Consider the following 19,712-nt stretch of genomic DNA (forward strand, 5'->3'; position numbering starts at 1 on the left):
GTTTCAAAACATTCAATTTGATTAGCTTTATAAGCCTTTTACGCGGCCCTTACCCAACTAGCAGGCATTCTGTGCCTAGAGACCTTTTACTCGTCTAAAATAAAAATTGAATAATACTCTTATGTAGGTAGTTTTACTTGACGTCTCGCTATCATTAATGTTGGAATAAGCGTATTTGTTTAATAATATTTACAGTAGTCAACTAGGTTAAGCCTGAGGGAATAACAAACTAATTTGATTGCATCAATTCTACGGATTTCAATCTATTGTTATACTTTAGAAAATCATATGGGTAGGTAACATTATATTAGTTCATCTTTAAAACGATGTTTGAGTTTGTTATACTGACAGATATAGGTAATAAACAACAAAATATAACAAAACTTTATTCACATTTCACAGTTAGGTATTTCGTAAAACTATTCCATGGGCACAGCGGGCGACAACTTTCCTTCACATTTGCCGAATCCAATACGAAGGCCAGACTCATCAACACAATAACCTCGGAGTACAACAGTATCCCCATCTTGTAAAAATTTTCTCTCTTCACCATTTTTCAAACGGAGAGGTTTTGTGCCTTTCCAGCTTAACTCCAACATGCTTCCGTAAGAATCTGATGTCTGAAATAGAATCAAACAATTTCTAATTACTTATTCGTCACGCTAAATGATTGTTGTACATTTTAGAACTCTTTTTTCAGAATGGGGAGACAAACAAGGTTCTGATGAAGAAGCATGTTTTTCTTCCTTCCGTTTGCTTCACCCTTACAAGAAAGATGCATTCAACGATAATTTATTTAATGAATCTATATTTATACCTAATAATTATGGGAATTTGAAACGCACTAAAAGTACAAGAGTTTTTCTAGCCTTTTAAAGGCTGAACCTGTTTTTAGAAGTACGTTATATTTTAATTGCAAGAGAAATAAGAATATTTGAAAAGGAATATTTTCAGTTAATTGTGAACTAACATCGCCACTGATAGTCCCAGATCCCAACAGGTCACCAGGCCGCAGGTTGCACCCTGTCACTGTCTGCTGCGCCAACTGCTGCTTCACTGTCCAGTACAGGAATCGGTAGTTCGACCGGCAAATCGTGCTTACTACCGGCGACTTGTCCGCTGCAATATATGAAAAACTTAAACAAGAAACTCTTAAATGCTTCACTTGGTAAATATTTACAGATATAATTAAGATAATCGCAAGCATATGGTTTTTAACATTGCGGTGGTGGATGACTATCTACCAACACGTAAGCTCGTGTGATTATGGTTAACTAAAAATAATATATGGCTTATGACTTTGAAACTTATTAGAGTAGGGGCAGACGCATGTGCTTTTCACTTGATTGCTTTTTTTTAAATGGACGAGACAGCATGACGTTCAGCTGATGGAAATTGATACGACCTGCACATTACAATGTAGTGCCGCTCAGGATTCTTGAAAAACCCAAATATTCTGAGCGGCACTACAATTGCGCTCGTCACCTTGAAACATAAGATGTTAAGTCTCATTTGCCCAGTAATTTCACAAGCTACAGCGCCATTCAGACCGAAACACAGTAATGTTTACACATTACTGCTTTACGGCAGAAATGGGCGCCGTTGTGGTACCCTTAACCTAGCCGGCATCCTGTGCAAAGGAGCCTCCCACTTGCTTTCTGTTAAAATAGCGCTGCTGATATTTATGAACGTTTTCTATGCCATTGTCACCTCGAAACTATCAGAAAGGAATTTCGATAGTTCAAAGTTGAGAAAAAAGCTCCTCAAACGAGGCGGCAACCGAGTGGGGCCTTTCGCATGAGACGACAACGGAGTCAAGGCCTTTAGTTTTTAGTCGACGACGCTGGCCCAGTGCAAGTGGGTCAAATTCACCAATAACCTATGTATTAATACGTAGGTGTGTGTAAGTTTCAACCCGATTCCTTCACAGTAAGAGCCACGAAATTACGGAATTACGTATTACGTACGCATTCGAAATAGTTAGCCATTGGTACGTACTGATGGGACCAAACCGGCCGGCGGCTTCCTGGATGAGCCTTTACGTGACCTTTGTTTTAGATTAACCTCAGTTTTTGCGATATTACTTAAAATAAACTTACATATCAAATCGACCTCCAACTTGATATCAAAATTAAATTTATCATCATGCTTCAAGTAGGGGAATGGCTGAGGTTCCTGAGGGAAGTTGTCTATGAGGAATGGACGCAGAGCTTCCACGGTCACAATCCAAGGAGAGATTGTGGTGCCCAGATTTTTGGATGTGAAGGGACCCAAAGGCACATACTCCCATTTCTGGATGTCTCGAGCTGAAAAATGGAAACGATTGATGACATTAATTCTAATATATGATCACAAACATTAAGAGTCAGGCAGCATAAATCAAGTATGTGAGTCAAGATAAATTTAGACGTAATGTGAGATAGACTTATGTTTAAATTTTCTTAGGCTTAATAAATAGTTATAACTTTTTATCTATTTCAGTAACGAGAGGTACCGTTGAACTGTTAATACTACCTAATGCCGCTTTATACTTGGAAGTCCAAAGTTCCAAGCAGCATCGATGCGCTCGTCAGCTTAATACATAAGATGTTAAGTCTTCGCACCTTTCAAACCGAAACTCACATAAAGTATGGATGCTGCTGGTGAGGGTAAAATAATATAAACTTGTCTTAAGTTCCTGTAATCCCTAGCCCAATCACGATCGTTCCTGAGCACCTCTCTTGATTTCACTCCAGGTATTTCCGGCATCTTTTGCTTCGTCAAGGACAGTCCGTCGGTTTTTATTTGCACGTCCGTCTAGGGCTTGCCTCGGTATATTGTTGGAATATCTTCGCAGTGAGTGGCAGTTTCTATTTAATTATTATTATACAGAATTTAAAATCAAAATGAATTATTTGAAAGATATATATAAGGTCATAATTGATATTTTTATATACAATTATCGAATTTCTGAAAAAAAAAATACATTCGAATAATCAATCATAAATTGCCTGAGTTCATTGTCACAGTGGATGCATATTCTTGCACCTAATGAAGTATAAATAGTGCTGAAGTTGCTTCGTGTGTATTGTCAACATTAAGTAAAGTGCGTTCCACTCAAATATAAAAGTACCTTCAAATATGATAAATTATGGAAATAAAAATAAGATTTGGATTATTGGACTAAGTTCTACGAACTTAAAAGGGAAGTTCTTCAAATTGTGTTTACTGAAATACTAAATAAATAAAATATGTTTTTTTGAAATGGTGGCCGATAGTAAAATAAAACTTCAAGATGCTTCAATAGAAACAGAAATAATAATACTTACCACTCCAATCGTTCATTAGAACAAAACCAAAGATATGATCATTGGCTTGTTTTGCAGTGACTCTCTCTCCCAGGGCTGTTGGCGGACCCCCCACAAAGCAGGCCATCTCTAGTTCGAAGTCCATCAATCTGCAGGGACCAAAATGAGGCTCTGCTCCTATAAGTATATACATAAGTATCAATTCAATTGGTTTAGCACAACGACTGAATGAATCCCACGATATGTTTATGGGAATAAATAAAAATTAAATATTATATACCTACCTAGGTGCGCAACAAGAGGAAAAATAATGTTCTTTTCAACTTTAATATTAATGTTAAATATGTTTTTTAACTCTATTACATAATAATAGGGAACCTACAACCTAAGAATTGTGGTTACGTGTGTGTCCGCGCCATACCTTATTCCTTATATCTCCATCCTTGTCTCACCATCCTTACCCTAGACGAACTACTTCCTAGTGGAAGGCTGGGGAGAGACAGATAATGCAATACCACACAGTGTGCAATTATTTATTTAGTTTCTATCACATATCTATTTAATTAACTATCAATGTTAGATTTTCAGTGATCTCACCGCTCGCTAGTGAAGCATGCAATATTTATACAAATATATGAAGATGAAAAATACATGGTCTTACCTTCTACGGGTAGAGTCTGCCCTTGTGGTCTCGTTATAGGCGTACCAGATATCACTATGGAACTGCAACGACCGTGGTAGCCGACTGGGAGGTGCTTCCTGAATGTTTCAAAATAATTCACCTTACATATTTTATACGTCTAGAGCTTCTTGCCTAACAAGGCAAGGCATGACAACGGGCCAGGTTTATTACTTTAGTGTGCATGACAATCTACATCTTACACTCGAGATACGTATGTCACTTTGATTTAGTGTGCGTGCGTTGCTGATAATAGAGGCTAACAGTTCGCTGCTATTTTTTTCAACGTGTTCACAGCTGTCACAGTCTTCCTAGACATAAATATTATCTAAGTAAGTCACTAACTATAAGATTGGAGGGGGGTGCACAAGTGGGAGGCTCCATTGCACATGATGCCGGCTAGATTATATTAGCCACAACGGCGCCTATTTCTACCGTCTGAAGGCCGCCGTAGCTAGTGAAATTACTGGGCATGTGAGACTTGACATCTTATGTCTCCAGATGACGAGCGCAGTTGTAGTGCCACTCGGAATTTTTGATTTCCTCAAGAATCCTGAGCGGCACTGCGTTGTAATGGACAGGGCGTACCAGTTACTATCAGCTGAACGTCATGCTCGTCTCGTGACTTAATATCATAAAAAAAAGATTTTATAATTGCAAATTCAAGTTGATATAGACCTCGAGCATCGTTACGTAGGTAGGAGCGTGGGTACTATTTGTTTTGAATTTACATTGGATGCGGTCTGCGCTTCCCTCCGCGTGGAATATTCGAGGTAATTAATGACACAACTCAGGATACGTACTTGAACTTTGTTGCTTGGTTGGATGGTTTTATGAATATAAAGAATATATTATAGTAGTACAAGTCTACAGGTTACACTCTGTTGCAACACCGGAGCAACCACAGGAGAGTTTCTGACCTTTGAGGTGGGAGTTAGCGCTTCTTTGAAGGGACCCCATATCGTACCACCATAGCAACACCACACAAGGAAGTTCATTCTATACATCCTTGAAATACGGACTGCGGTGTAACATAGTGAAGATTATATCGCATTTTGTTTACACACTTACACATTACACACTTTTTGTCTGAATTACTTGTCCGCGCTTAAAGTATTCTACAGAAGGTCAAATAGTTATACAAGTTGGAATACAGCATAAAAGCTAACCAATTATATTAATTAATTATTACAAATTAATTATTTACATTGGTAAGCTGCATCTTCTGGCTATTTTTACTAATCATAATTTAAAGATATTTATTTCATACATTTTTAAATGTAACAAAGATAATTTTCACCTCAGAATGTCAGAAGAGCCCTCATTTTCCCTATAGCCCAGGTGGAAACATTTATAATATGATGAATATGGATGTTAATAAGTAATTACATATGTTTAAATTAGAATATTGTGTTAAAATATATCGTTGTCATAGTACAGACTACGCCTACTTTGGAACAAAGTGTGTCAATAATTTTATTACTGTCAATATTATTTAAGCACTTCACAAAGGAAAAATAGGTCATGGTATAAATTTTCTCGTCAACTGTTCGTCATTAAAAACGACATATAACTCACCAATTAGGCATAAGCGCGTTCTCCTTGCTCCTGAACATAATACCCACGTTGGTGGCGTGGTGTATTGAGGAGTAGAAGTCTGTGTAGTCGCCAATGTCTGCAGGAACGTGCATACGAGATTCAGTCTGCTTCACAAAAGCTCTGCAATACACACGTAGAAGATTATAGAATACACAAAAAGTACCTACAGAAAACGCACGAGTTGAATTCAGTTCAGGAATGCGATAGTGATGTGATAATTAAAGATGACCATAATCATGAGTGTGTCGATAAATTTAAAAAATGCTTCAACTTTACCATATTACACTTAATAGTACTAATAGTTAAATCTCAAATGTTTTCTTATGCCTTTCTTCAACGCACATGTCTAAATCATTTTGCGCCATTTATCGTGCTTGGCGATCAATAAAAACTCTTATTTTTTGGAACGTAACTAGATGACTCAGTTCAGTCATTATACAAATTAAAAAAATAACACGGGATTGTATCTAGAGGCGTGGATTGGTTTTCTAGCAAGGACTGGTGATCTAACTAGTTGTAAAATTGCGCTTTAGTCCGACAATACGACATAAGTTGTATGAAACGCTTCTTGCTCCGTATATGCAATCTGTATACTGCCTACCGTAAGTAGTTATTTAACTTTAACACTAGTGCTATATTTATTTAGGTTAGGGGCGTGCATAATGCATATCATATAGGCAATAAGACAGTGCCTACCTCGTTATGAACCCATATAAATGTAGCACTAGTATTAAAGTTAATTTAGTTTAATGTGGTTTCCACTCGTAAAATGTTTCCTTACACTAGATTCTAAATACCTAGTTTGCTTATTCCAAAGCTCAACTACGACTAGTTAGATACACAGTGCCTACCTTGCTGGAAAATCAATGCACGCCTATGAATTTTAGGTTCATAAGAAGGTAGGCACTGCCTAATTGAATACATGATATGCACGCCCCAGGATCGTAACTTACTATACAACCCGAAGAGATCGTTCACACTTCACCAAAGGTTATCCTCGTGTAGCGAAGCGGTTTTTGAATGTATGGTTTGGAGAAGCTGAACACTTATTATATGGCTCATGGTTATACCTCTGCCGTAGAGCAGCATCATTCTGCAATATCGGGTTGGACACGTCCAGTAATTGTTGCAGTGTTACCCTTGCTTCGGTCCAATGATCCTTCGTTAGCCCCATGAACGAATTAAGTGTTTGTTCCTGGTTATTTAAAAAATAAGTATTTAAAAAAACTGATTCACTTTTCCTAACCAAAGTTAGGGAACCATTTTCAAAAATAATAATAAGCCCTTTAATTAAACACATTTTAAAGGATTAAAACACGTGTAATTGTAACTGTGTTTATACATTAGTTTTTGCATAAAAGTCACATTTTTATTATTATTTTAGCTTATCCGACGTTTCATGACCTTTTCAGAGCACGTTTTCAGGGGGATAAGAAAAGCATAATCCCTTTCATTTCGAAACGTCGCGTAGGTATTAACTACGTACAGTACCTAATTCGAGAGCAAATTTTACAAGATAGGCCTTAATTGCGGTCTGTCTTCTACCATAGGCTGCCATTAAAGATCTCAATTGCTGAAGTAATTCCGTTCAATTGGCACTTATATATTTATATTTCTACTAGCTGACCCGACAGACGTTGTTCTTTACATAATAAATAAAATTCTGTTTTTTATGATTTTGTTAATCATATTTCATAACATCAAGATTTATTGCGTAAAATATGCGCCCTGTTGTTATAATGAAATAATTTCATAGCAGAACTATCAAACCGTGCGCCAAATTCTCTCATAGAAAATATGTAAATACAAAATTAAAATAATTATGGGTCCCAAATCGAAATAAAAACTACCCTATCTCTCAAGTTGAAATAAATTGCACAACATGAAGTAATCCCCATTAAAATCCGTTCATTAGTGTAGAAGTTCACTGGAAACAAACATCAGAACCCTGGATTTATATATATATAAGCATATAAAGATATTAAGTACCTACTGGTACATAGAAACGTCTACTACTAGTTGTCCCTATAGGTAAACTTTAAATCCATTTACATAACAAGTTGAACACACCTCATAGAACCTGTTATTTGTTAAATTATTGTTAATAAATACCTTAAAAACATGTTGTTTGTCTTTCAACAGCGGGCCGCTAAACAGATGTGAAATAATGTTGAGATCGAGTATCCATTCGCCGATCGCCACACCAATGTGCTTTTGTTCCTGAAAGATTGCGAGATTCTAAGGTCCAGTTTATGCCTTCTTACGATTTAGATAGGTTATGAAGAAAATAATTGATTGCTGTTCGGTTGAAATTCACTTGCGGAAATAATAAGCGGCCAAGTGCGAGTTGGACTCGCCCATGAAGGATTCCGTATCAGCAAGTAACAGAATATAAAAGTTCTTGTAGTTCGCTGTAACTTTGATCGATGTGTTAATCAAAGTGTATATTTTTTTCAATTAAGTTATTGATAATACGATTTATGACATTAGATCTCGTTCAAACCAATTTTCGGTGGAAGTTTGCATCGTAATGTAAATCATATATTTCTTTAGTTGTATCTTCTTATCATTGGGAGACACATATTACCACTTTGGAAGTGTCTCTCGCGCAAACTATTCAGTTTAGAAAATAATGATATAAGAAACCTCAGTATAATTTTTTGAAGACCTATCCATATATACCCCCCCCCCCCACCCCACACATATGGTTTTGAAGAAAAACAAATTTTTGAGTTTCTGTTCTAAGTATGGGGAACCCCCAAAATTTATTGTTTTTTTCTATTTTTGAAAATCTTAATGCGGTTCACATAATACATCTACTTACCAAGTTTCAACAGTATAGTTCTTATAGTTTGGGTCAGACAGACATGACGAATCTACAAGGGTTCCGTTTTTTGCCATTTGGCTACGCAACCCTAAAAAGGTTTCGTAATTATCCTACCTACTGATCTTTATATTTTATCAATACTTTGCCCTCGCCTCAAACTCGGAATAGGCTTCTAAATATTACTTTGGGTCCAGACAACTATATATAGCTCTTCGAGATCAAAGGTCTAATAACAGTTAAATAAAACCCTATTTTATAAATTTATAAACTGAAATTACTTTTGAATGAATAAACTGATTTTCAGTCGATCTATTCCTAAAACTTTTTGTGGTTTTTTGAGATTTCTCAAAATCTACCGGTGCGAATTGTATTAAAAATCATAGATACATATAGACACACACGCAGTCAGACATACAGACACCATCTTAAAAATCTTGAGGAACGCTTCCAAGGACCTTAAAAAGTGCTATCTTTTTTATGTTTATTTCTTCATCACAATTGATTTTTTTATGTGCTCCGTTCTTTCGGTACATTTTACTAGACGGTATTCCTAATCGAATGAGCCATCGCATATATTTTGAAGCTGTTATATATTCTTTGGCTTTATCAAGAATAAAAGTTTTTGAACTTGTTGACTTTAACATGAGTTATCAAGACATTCATTCGACATTTACAACGTTGACAAATAAAATGTGATAGCGATAAGGATTACCTACTGCATATATGATGTTCCATACATAAACTTGTGAGTTTAAAATGTTTTAACCTTTGATCGTATGGAAGCTTGTTCGGAGCGGTGGCACATAGGCTAAATGCCTCGTGAATGCACGTTGTATGGTCTCGACTCTTTGGGATGGTGCACGGTATGTGGGGTTCCAGGGAGTGGAGACATATTCGAGCTGACTGTGAACTAATCTTTTATAAAGTACCTATAGTCCTTAATTGGGAGTTTTTTAATCCGCGTGTACCTATTTCGATTTATAAAACGTAACATACGAGCAGCTTTTAATCCCAACATCTAGCATAACACCCTTATCTCTTACTTCATATTTTCACTTCAGTTTTATGACATTTAGATGGTATATCTGGTTGAAACGAACTTTAACTTTTTTGTAAAACTAATATAAAAATATTTATTTGCATTTAGAAACATACCATTATCGTTTATACTGTTCAGACAGACTCAGGTCTGTTTGAAGTAGTCGGACATCTAGAGGGCTATTTATGGTTTTATAAATCTTCAAGTGGTCATCGAAGAGAAGCATTGCTATGGTGAATAACAGAAGTAATATCATCTATAAAAATAAAATAAAGTATGGGACCTAAGTGAGAGCTTTGCATAACTCCAGACTGAGCCAAATATGTGCATGATTGAAAGCTAGATATTACTACCGCTCGAAGTATTTTTGACAGGTATGATCTAAACCATTCTAGAAGTGAACCGGATATTCGGAATAAGGATTATCGTTAGCAATGCTAAATGGCTTACTCTATCAAAGGCGGTACTGAGATCGGTATAAATTGTATCAACTTTTCGCCCTCCATCTATCTCCAAGAAAAATTGATGACATTAATGATGTCAAATTAGTTTCTACTAACATTCTCTTCCTAAAAGCAGGTCTCTGCATGTAGCTCTCTTTTTGGACGTGATTATTATATATGTGGATATACCTACTATAGTGACTATCTATATCAAATAATTTTGACAGGCATGATAAATGAATGAATTTGAATTTCATCTGCCTTTTTCCACAGGTTTTTAACAATTATTTGATATGAGTTCAAAACGCAAAAATATATGTATCATTTAACATTCAATTTAACAGCATTTAATGTCTTCTAATTGGTAAGCATTTCAATATCATCACAATTCCAAACAAATTTTAGTCAAGTTTCCTAGTACAAGGTACTTTCTTTGAAATATTGTAAAATAAGTAGTTAAGTAACAAAAGTCATCAAAATCATCTAAAAGTATAGGAAATAATCAGTTTAATTAAACTGTAAATAACCTAATTAACTTTAAAAACTATTTTGAATTAATGAACGTTAATGAATGACAATTTTAAATTAAGTAAATTTCACTAAAACAACAAAAAAAACCTGTGTTTGAAACTTCACAAAGTTTAAATTTGCCGCGATTTTCTATTTACGAGCACGAATGTCATGTTGGTAGGTGCAGATTGCAGATAGCTATTTGTTTTATCTGATAACAAGTTTAGAAAAAACAATACATACCTAACTGTAGATTTAACATATAAAAGGTAATACTTATAAAATAATTTCATGTGTCCTAACCTAAAATACTTATCAATGAATAGGAAAATAAATAAGTTAATACCTAATGCATGATCTACTATATTATTGTACTTACATTTTTATGTGAAGTAAAGACCCCATATGGCAAGTTTTCTATGGGGAAATCGGAACTGGATGAATATTCTATAAAAGATTTCATATTGATACGTCTGTCTTTGTTGTTTGTCACCACAAGAATGGTACTTATCTGGTTACGTGTTTCAAACTTGTTTAAATTGATACAAGTTTTGTAGCAAGATTATTTATGCAAATAAGTATGAAGTGAACTTTGTTTATTGGCTTCCAGAGACTTCAAGTTAGTATAAATACGGCGCCGTTCGACGAATAGGTACCTATTATATTATATAGCGCTGGCTGCAATTTGCTTATGCACAGGTAGGCCGTATGGCCTGCTTGTGCGTGTTCTATGTAGGTACTATATGGGCAGAGATTCAAGGTCAATCAACAATATTTATTTACATGCCTATTACATGCATATTATTTAATTTACTTGTTTGTTGGTTTTTGGAGTGACACGAACATTAAATATTAATCGGAGCTTGCTACAATGATAATACAAATGTTTCTGAGATAAGCGTGCACAAATAGATAAACCGCCAGACAAAAGTTCTGAAGAAATAACTGTTTTTGACCTCGCTTGCAAGTATCTCTTTTTACTAGGTATTTAATTTTTAGCTTTTATGTATAGAAATACCTATAACTACCCATGTTTTGTGTTACAGTCGAAATTTTCACTAGAAAAAGCATTCAAATTATATCATAACTAGGCAATACCTAAACTTACTTACTGATTTAAAGAACTAGATTTAGCCCATGACTTCTTTCTTGTTAAATTGTATTCACACTCCCAGGAACCTTTAAAATTTCGGGATAAAGTACTAGTATCATATATAATTTTCTGTGTGCAAAATTTCATAATGTTCGATTCGGTAGCAAAGGCGTGAAAGCGAACCAAATTCACATTCAAGTTTAAATTAGCTATGATTATTCCAAAAATAACATTTTATGCTAGTATATAAAAGTAATCTAGAATATTTAAGTAACTACCTAGGCCAAGTTTGTAAAGTAATAACAGATATTACTATTGAAGAAATTTTAATCGACGAAAATAAAACAACAAAATAATTTACAAATAATTAATATTTATTTAACATAGTAGGTATAGGTACAAAGACATTTATTGAGATAGGCAGACCAACTAAGCTTTCGCCAGCCCTTGAACCGCGCTGCGGTCAAGTGACCAAAAATTACAAAATAACGTTACATGCGCGTTCTCCGTTCAGTCCGCATCTCAGACACAACGTGCAACGCGACTCGTGAGACATAAAACGATAAAAATTACGAATTGTTCCGTTTTGTGGTGTTAAAATTGACCAGTAGTTTATAACAAAGCTGACTGACAAGCATTACCTATCACCGTTGAGTACAATTGACGTGTTTTAAGTTTTATAAATATAAATATTAAAACGTATGTTATAGCGTATAATTCTACTAAATTATGAGTTTTGCCTGAAAACAATTACCATAGATCTTAGTCATATACTATACAGTGCAAGGACACATTGACTCGTGACCGCTTTTGGCGGAAAGCGATGTGATTGGCTAATTTTGATCGCGTTTTGTACGCCACGCCCATATGCCCCGCAAAAATTGGTTGGCACGAACTTATTAGTAATAGTGTTGTTGTGTCGGTCTAATCGCTTTAAATGTCTTTAGGTACATAATATAGAATAAAACATTGTTATATCCTCCGATAACGAGGAATCGCAGTAGCAAAATGCTTTTTGACACAAGTAATGTTAACACCAATTCAAGTAATGGCGCAACCTCCAAATTTAAGATTTTTTTTTAAATGACAGCACCGATCAGTTGTGACAATATTTAGCTGTTATCACTTGCTCTTATAAAAAAGTTTTACGGCGAAATTGGGCGCCCCGACAATTATTCTGACCCGGACGAACACTACACAATGCACATACATTTAGTGCGACTTCTACTAAATTACAGGACGAAGTACATACATTTTGGGAGTATGGTTTAGCATTAGTTTTGCCAAAAAGCATATGTTGCTACAAAAAAAAATCGGGAACATATCTAGTTACATATTATGTTTCTTGTACCCTTGTTGCATATTGATGCACATTTAGTATTGAGTGGCTATAATATTTATAGTTTAAAGTTAACTTTGTTGATGGCTGGTACACTGAGTGCTCGCTCCTTCATCTGCACAAGGCTCCCGGCAGAGTCTGAGACTGCCTGGAAACACAATATCTGCAGTACATCTTTAAGTCGTGGAATGGAAGCCAAATAAGGCGGATTTTTGCGGCAACTGCAACATTTTGAGATACAGACGGACTGGCATTATAAGTATAGAACGTACTTCACGCATATTATTATTATTATTAAACTATGCAATAAATAGAACAGCTTAGCACATCGTCTTATAAACTGATTTCAGTCAATTTACATGATGCTATTGTTGGTTTTAATAACGAATAAAAAATTAAAATGAGATTTTTGAGTTCGTGTGATGATGTAGGAATAATATATTCCGCTTTAAAACAATCCATTAATGGAATAGCATTATTTTTTGACTTAAGAAAGGCGTTCGACAGTGTGGATCGTGCTACCTTTTCAAAAAACCTTAATCACTATGGTATGAAAAATAAAGTTCGCAATCTTATCACATAATATTTAATGAATACAAGACAACTTGCACTTAATGATAATAGAGTAACGACCACTAGAGCTGTAATGTGAATTGGTGTACTACAAGGTTCAATTATAGGTCCTTATTTTTCTCATTGAAAAAATAAAATGAAGTTAGTTTAGTTGGGTTCCGTAACACTAAACGAAAAAATATAACCCTTATAAGATCTCATTGCTACCCCGTCTATATTTTCTACTTTTTCTCAAGAATCAGGTACACATTAATATCATATAATATGCATTACCCTTATACCATTTTTTTCGATAAGAAATTGCGATATAGTGATGAAATTATTTTTATGCCAATCAAACATCACATACAATAATTGGAATAACTTGAGAAAATGAATCGAATTTTACTAAACAGATAGTATGTAGGCATGATTGATTTATTTTATTCTAAATAGCTTATAATATTTACAAACTTTTCTAGGATTTATCTGGGTAAAGCTGTTAGGACGGGTTGACTTTTACTCAAATATCTAGAACAACATACAAAATATCAATGTAATGCTTACATATCTAATGCTCTCAAAATATTCTAAAATAATCCAATAAATACAATATTTAAGAAACAGTAAAAAGATCTTATGTTTCTATACCATGGTCACAAAACGAAGACAATTTAGGAAATTGTAACATATTAATATTTTAGCTACGTATTTTACTTTAAACATTTGGATCAAAGTTAGATAATTTGTTTCCTTCATGACCACAGTTAAATTAAACAAAACTATATCTACGTATTAAGGTAATAATAATTTAATGACACTAAACTACTCTTAATACACAAATTTTAATAACCTCACGATAATACTATGCTACAAATAAAATTAGGTTTATCTACACAGTGTAGCATCAATTTGTTGTAGTGAGGGTAGAATGAGTTTTAGCTTCCTTCTGTATGCTGGGTCAGATGCTATTGGATTCCTCTCAAGGTAAATTGTGCCCAACTTCTTGTTCTCCTGCAGATATTCAACTGATGACCATTCTGATATTTGATTGTCATTTAACTGCAACCGAAAAAAGTCTTTCTCAAAATAACTTCTTAATTAGTTATTTACGATGCGACTACTATAACATTGAACGCATTTTATGTTCGCCTATAAGGTCCATTATCCAGGCGGTATCTCTACTTCAAGTATAGTAGGAATTTACATCGTAAGGCTGTAACGTCGAACCACCTAAATTATGTTGTCTTCGACGTCGAACCACCAAGCTGTGGAATGAGCTTCCTTGTGCGGTGTTTCCAGGAAGATACGAAAACGATTTCTCTGGTGTTGTAAGAGAATCTGGGCGGTGGTTGATCACTTAACTTTACGGGTACGCTCGTTCATCCTCCTCTTCCATTAAAAAAAATATAGTCGCGTAACAACACAGCCCCGCGTGTTAGAACTGGTGTGCCATCATCAGTTCAGTCTCTCCCTCCCTCAACCTGACGTCAAGTTACATTCTCAAGGGGTGGCGATTGTACGACCAGATGTAGAAAAATTTGCAATGCTCCCAGTCTGATTAGAAATAGTAACTGCTTAACCAAGAGGCTCATGACTCAGTGATATGGAAAAACAAGAAACTCTTTGATAAGAATTTTCTCGAAACTCGCTAAAATACCACCCAGAAACCGGATTCTGTTTGTGTAATTTAACTAGCTCAAAACAAGTGTGATAGTATATTATATAACAAACTACTTACCCATAGCTCTTCTAAATCAATCATATGCCTCACATTCTCAATAACTTTTATTCTATTCATAGCTAAATCTAAAGTCTGTAGTTTGACCTGATAATCCATATTTTCAATAGCAGTTATTGCATTCTCAGATAAATACAACTGGTCCAAGCTGGTGAGATTCTCTAAGTTCTCAATTACAGTCAGCCGATTGCTTTGCAAAACTAGGATCTCCAGGCTAGTCAAATCATCGAGATTCTGAATTTTTGTAATTTTATTCTTCCCTAGATAAAGATGTTTTAGTGATTTTAAGCCATCCAGATTTTTTAATTCCTGAAAATAATCGGTAGTAAGTATTCAACAACAATAATAAAAACTGGCCATATGTGCCGTTTTTCCTTATTTTTTTGATGTATGGATGGAGGGAATAGTATTTTCTTTGATTATCGTGAGTGTTACGCATTTAAAGGATTAAAACGCGTGTGATTGTAAATGTTTTTACATTAGATTGGATGGAGTCACAACTTGGTGATCTGGAAAGGTCTTGAAACATTGGGTTAACTAAAATAAAAATGTAACTTTTACGCAATTTTTAATCCTTTAAAAGTGTTTTATTTAAATGGATGGATGTATTTTTTGGTAATTAGGGTTGCCCCTACACTGCACTTTTTGGAATCATATGCTGGTCCCAGTATTCCCGAACAAACATGACTTAAGAACCTTCAAGCTTAGAGCATTATCTCACGTCAAAGACACATCACATCTCATCTATTAAACATCTAATAAGTTGAGCCACTTGTAAAATAAAAATAAACTTGTTCACAGAGGGATGCTAGCTATTTTCTTCCACCAAGCAGTATACAAACAAAACCCGTATTTCCGTTTCATTGGTGCCCTCGTGGGAGAAGTAATTGGGCTACAGAGACATAACATATATGTCTAGTATTTTGTTTGGTTTTTTACTTCTGCATATTATAATACTGAAAATTTTAACAGTTATATTTCAAAACCACAACTTACCCTTATTCTGTTGTCACCTAGCTCAAGCAACTCCAACTTGGGTAAATGATTGACATTCTTTATTTCTGATATTTTGTTAGAACTTAGAAACAGTTTTTTTACATTCAGAAGCTTCTCGAGGCCAGTTATTTCTTTTATTCTGTTAAAAGAAAGGTCCAAGATCCTGGAAATAGGTGAATTAATAAAATAAGTGTAAAAATTATTAAATACTAATGAATGCTGGCCATGTCAAAAAAGTTGAGCTTAAATGAGAACAACTGACAATGAACTTGTTGCCACTCTTTAAAATCGATATTTTAGTTATAAACACATATTATCTATGTTCTAGTATTTACTAGAACATAGATAATATGTGTTTATAAATAATAAATATTTATTTCTGGCTATGATATCACTTTTTCTTAATAATAATAATATTTTTGGTCATGGTTTTTGAACTGTGTTTTCTCCAATGATATTGTATGCGTGATTTGAACACATATTAATTTGGACGCTTGTTGACAGTTCAGATTATGACAAACACTGGGTGTCTTCCTTTTGCTTATTGTTTAAGTCACACCACCCTCTTGACATCATTTCAAAGTGTCAGTGTGCTGCGCTGCACTAGTTTTGCAACTTATCTTTAATATAATATCACCTACAAACACTCAACAAAATGTTATTCTTGTTAAAAATTTCATTTGTAATTTTTAAAACATTTAATTTCCATGAAAGTGTTCTGAGACACAAGAGACTACAGGAACAGTATACAGCAATAATTTTTTAGGGGCTATTAAATTCCAGATCTCTATTTTTATTATGATATTAAGGGATGAGACAAGCAGGATGTTCAGCTGATGGAAATTGATACACCCTGCCCATTACAATGCAGTGCCTCTCAGGATTCTTGCAACTTCATTTATTTTTCAATTCAACTTTCATTCATTCTCCACAGTGCGGTTTTCAAAGAGCTTTCTTCCATGTACCACAAAGCTGTGGAATGAGATATGACATGGGTACCTCTTCAAATAAAGCTTGTACACCTTCCATAAAGGCTGGCAACATTCCTGTGATTAAAAGGCATAAATAGCATTTATTTTCTCAAAATTGATTCCATTTTTTTATAAAACATTTAAATTTATTTATAGATAATACCTGAATAGTGGCTGGGACTTTATTATAAAAGTGTATACATTTACCCTTAAAGCTATTATGTATCTTATGAAGCCTCCTAGAATTAGTTACAAGGAATCCCTTATTTCTAGTGTTATAATAATGAAAATCACTATTAAGAGCAAAAAGGTGACAATTTTTGTGAATGTATATTAAGTTTTCATAAATGTACTGACAATGAACAGTCATAATATTTTTTTCTTTAAATTTTGCTTTGAGAGACTGTCTGTCTCTTTTGCAGAGCAAACACTCTGTCAATGTCAATGACCCCAGAGTAAAATAATATGGTATATCATGATGGATTATTCTGGTGTTGCAAGAGAATGTGGATGGTGGAAATCACTTAACACTCGGTGACCTGTAAAATCATTCCTCCTTCTTTTCCATGTAAACAAAATCCTCTAGTAATGTAATGAATACAGGAGGTTTTGTTTTTCTTAAATTGATGGAAATTTTTATCAATGTTGACAATTCTTCCATTCATGCCAACTTGAAAATTTAATATATTTATTCAACTTACTCTAAATTAACCAAGTTGTCCAGATTTTCCATGACTACAATCTGATTGTCGTACAGCTCCAACTCTACTAATGTAGTCAAGGTGCTCAAACCTTCTATCTTCTTTATTAAATTCCATCTCAGATATAATCTAGATTGAACATAATCACACATAATAATGTTATGGTGTATGGTAATTAATTAAATACACTGTATCAGTTAAACAGACTATTCAAGTAATTAAGAATTGAATGTTATAAATGGTCTTGTCATATAAATGATGGTGAGATGGATGAAAGTAAAATCTGTATGTATTACTGAAAAAGAGCCCATTGAAGGTGACCAAGAATACAAAATTTCTATGAATTCTGCTGAAGCTGTCTGTGGTCGAATTCCATTAAGTGGCCTGACAGTTATGAGTATAGCTAAGGCCTTTGATTGTGTATGGCAGCAGGAAAATAATATGGTTCGAACTTTTCTTAATTTCATCAAGATGAATCATACATTCTTTATAAGTGCTACAGCATTTGCTCTATGACTCATATTTTAAAAAATGATGTTAAATATTATTTAAAATTACCTTTCTAAGTTTTTAAGTGGCTCTAAGTTTTCGATCTTCCCGATCCGACCATGATTTAGATCCAATTCTTCTGTATTTTCGTTAACAACAATTATTTCTTGGGTTTCTTCTTCGGTAGGTGGAGGTGTTGCAGGGGGTTGAGGCGACTTGTCGCCACTGTTGTCGGCTCCATTTGGAATTCCGGAAGCATCATCTTTTGCCATAGGTACATCTGGAACGTATTCAACTCAAGCTGTGCTCAAAATCAATTAATTTCAAATTGTTGTATAGGTTATAACTTACCCGACATTGTATTTGTTTATTTAATTACACCGATCTCTTAGTAGTCTATCAATTACACTCAAGATGTATGATTCACACTGCGCGAGTAATAAAACCAGTAATAAAAACTTTGCAGATACTCAATATTGCTATCAATATTATATAGTTAGAATATCAAACTAAACAATTCGCCAATCATAAATAATAACTTCATAGTTTAGGTAGGAACTGACATTTAGGTATAGCAGATATCATCTTAATTTGTTATTTCAATTCGTGTCAATTGTCACTCAATTTGAAACGTTGACATTCGACATATTTACATGACATCTAGATTGTCTAGATGTGAGGCCAATGTATAACACAGAACGAAAATAACTCTAGAATTAGGTTGATCGGATACTATTTTTCCGGTTCGGCTTTTCATTCTTTAAATGGCCAAATCTTATAATACCAATCTCCACATGGTCTTTATAGGCATTTGACCATGTCACACAGGAGTGCAGGACCTCATCTGGTAATCACGGAGGCAATAATCAGTGCCAGAACATTATATTTTTTTTTTTCTTCTTCTTTTGGCAATAGCGTTTACTTTTTGCCAATAACGTAAATTAAAAGATTGGGAAACTAAGTTAAAAAAGGATACGGAACATGGGAAAGGATCAGATAAGTAGAAAGAGGATTGAAACGGATATTAAAAATTTCATAAATATACATATATACTTGCTACTTACACAACATTACAAATATTTAAACTTTAATATGATTCTGAAGAATGAAAGATGACAATATTGTATAAAATTTACATGGATACATAATTAGACGGGATATACAGGTAGGAAAAGGAACATTAAGAGATATTAGATCATTCAGAAATGAGGAGCGGTCGTATAGAGAACATGAAAAGAAAATGTGATCTAGATCACATTTATCGGATTCACATTCACACATGTCAGTAGATACAATGCCTAATCTATTAAGATGAACAGGAGTGCAAACATGACCCAAACGCATTCTTATGATAGAAGAACATACTAACTTATTGCATTTGGCACGGAAAAACCATGGTTTAAATGAAATAAGTGGCTAAAGGTTAAAATATTTCCTGCCTTTTGA

General features: G+C 34.4%; 2 protein-coding genes across 4 annotated transcripts; both read right to left on the reverse strand.

Annotated features, from left to right (window-relative positions):
- Positions 1–373: 373 nt before the first annotated feature.
- On the reverse strand, positions 374–10,929 carry LOC126967717 (fumarylacetoacetase). The gene is made up of 9 exons (XM_050812332.1): positions 10,764–10,929; positions 7,678–7,785; positions 6,636–6,760; positions 5,545–5,685; positions 3,949–4,046; positions 3,309–3,464; positions 2,100–2,306; positions 971–1,119; positions 374–620 (listed from the first exon to the last, which is right to left on the reverse strand). Exons 1-9 carry the CDS (start codon positions 10,845–10,847, stop codon positions 420–422), a joined length of 1,269 nt encoding a protein of 422 aa, XP_050668289.1. The 5' UTR covers positions 10,848–10,929; the 3' UTR covers positions 374–419.
- A 901-nt stretch (positions 10,930–11,830) lies between these two features.
- Positions 11,831–19,090, reverse strand: LOC126967727 (protein phosphatase 1 regulatory subunit 7-like). 3 transcript variants are annotated; one of them, XM_050812353.1, is made up of 7 exons: positions 18,618–19,090; positions 18,336–18,546; positions 17,778–17,906; positions 16,106–16,268; positions 15,110–15,418; positions 14,265–14,430; positions 11,831–12,964 (listed from the first exon to the last, which is right to left on the reverse strand). In XM_050812353.1, the coding sequence occupies exons 1-7, from the start codon at positions 18,622–18,624 to the stop codon at positions 12,888–12,890; spliced, it is 1,062 nt and encodes a 353-aa protein (XP_050668310.1). In that variant the 5' UTR covers positions 18,625–19,090; the 3' UTR covers positions 11,831–12,887. The 3 variants fall into 3 exon arrangements, with proteins under 3 accessions (XP_050668310.1, XP_050668312.1, XP_050668311.1); XM_050812355.1 differs by having other exon boundaries at positions 14,222–14,430; XM_050812354.1 differs by having other exon boundaries at positions 11,831–14,430.
- Positions 19,091–19,712: the final 622 nt, after the last annotated feature.

This window comes from Leptidea sinapis, chromosome 13, assembly GCF_905404315.1.
Source record: "Leptidea sinapis chromosome 13, ilLepSina1.1, whole genome shotgun sequence".
Taxonomy (NCBI): Eukaryota; Metazoa; Arthropoda; class Insecta; order Lepidoptera; family Pieridae; genus Leptidea; species Leptidea sinapis.

What these genes read in the sequence shown, in the direction of transcription:
- LOC126967717 (XM_050812332.1), bottom strand. Translation starts at nt 10,847, where the DNA reads ATGAAATCTTTTATAGAATATTCATCCAGTTCCGATTTCCCCATAGAA. An exon ending in TCTTTACTTCACATAAAAAT is followed by an intron (nt 7,786 to 10,763) that starts GTAAGTACAATA and finishes GCAATCTTTCAG; the next exon opens with GAACAAAAGCACATTGGTGT. An exon ending in GATGCTGCTCTACGGCAGAG is followed by an intron (nt 5,686 to 6,635) that starts GTATAACCATGA and finishes TGTGTATTGCAG; the next exon opens with AGCTTTTGTGAAGCAGACTG.
- LOC126967727 (XM_050812353.1), bottom strand. An exon ending in GACAACTTGGTTAATTTAGA is followed by an intron (nt 16,269 to 17,777) that starts GTAAGTTGAATA and finishes ACCTATTTCCAG; the next exon opens with GATCTTGGACCTTTCTTTTA. An exon ending in ACAAATTGATGCTACACTGT is followed by an intron (nt 12,965 to 14,264) that starts GTAGATAAACCT and finishes TTGTGTTTCCAG; the next exon opens with GCAGTCTCAGACTCTGCCGG.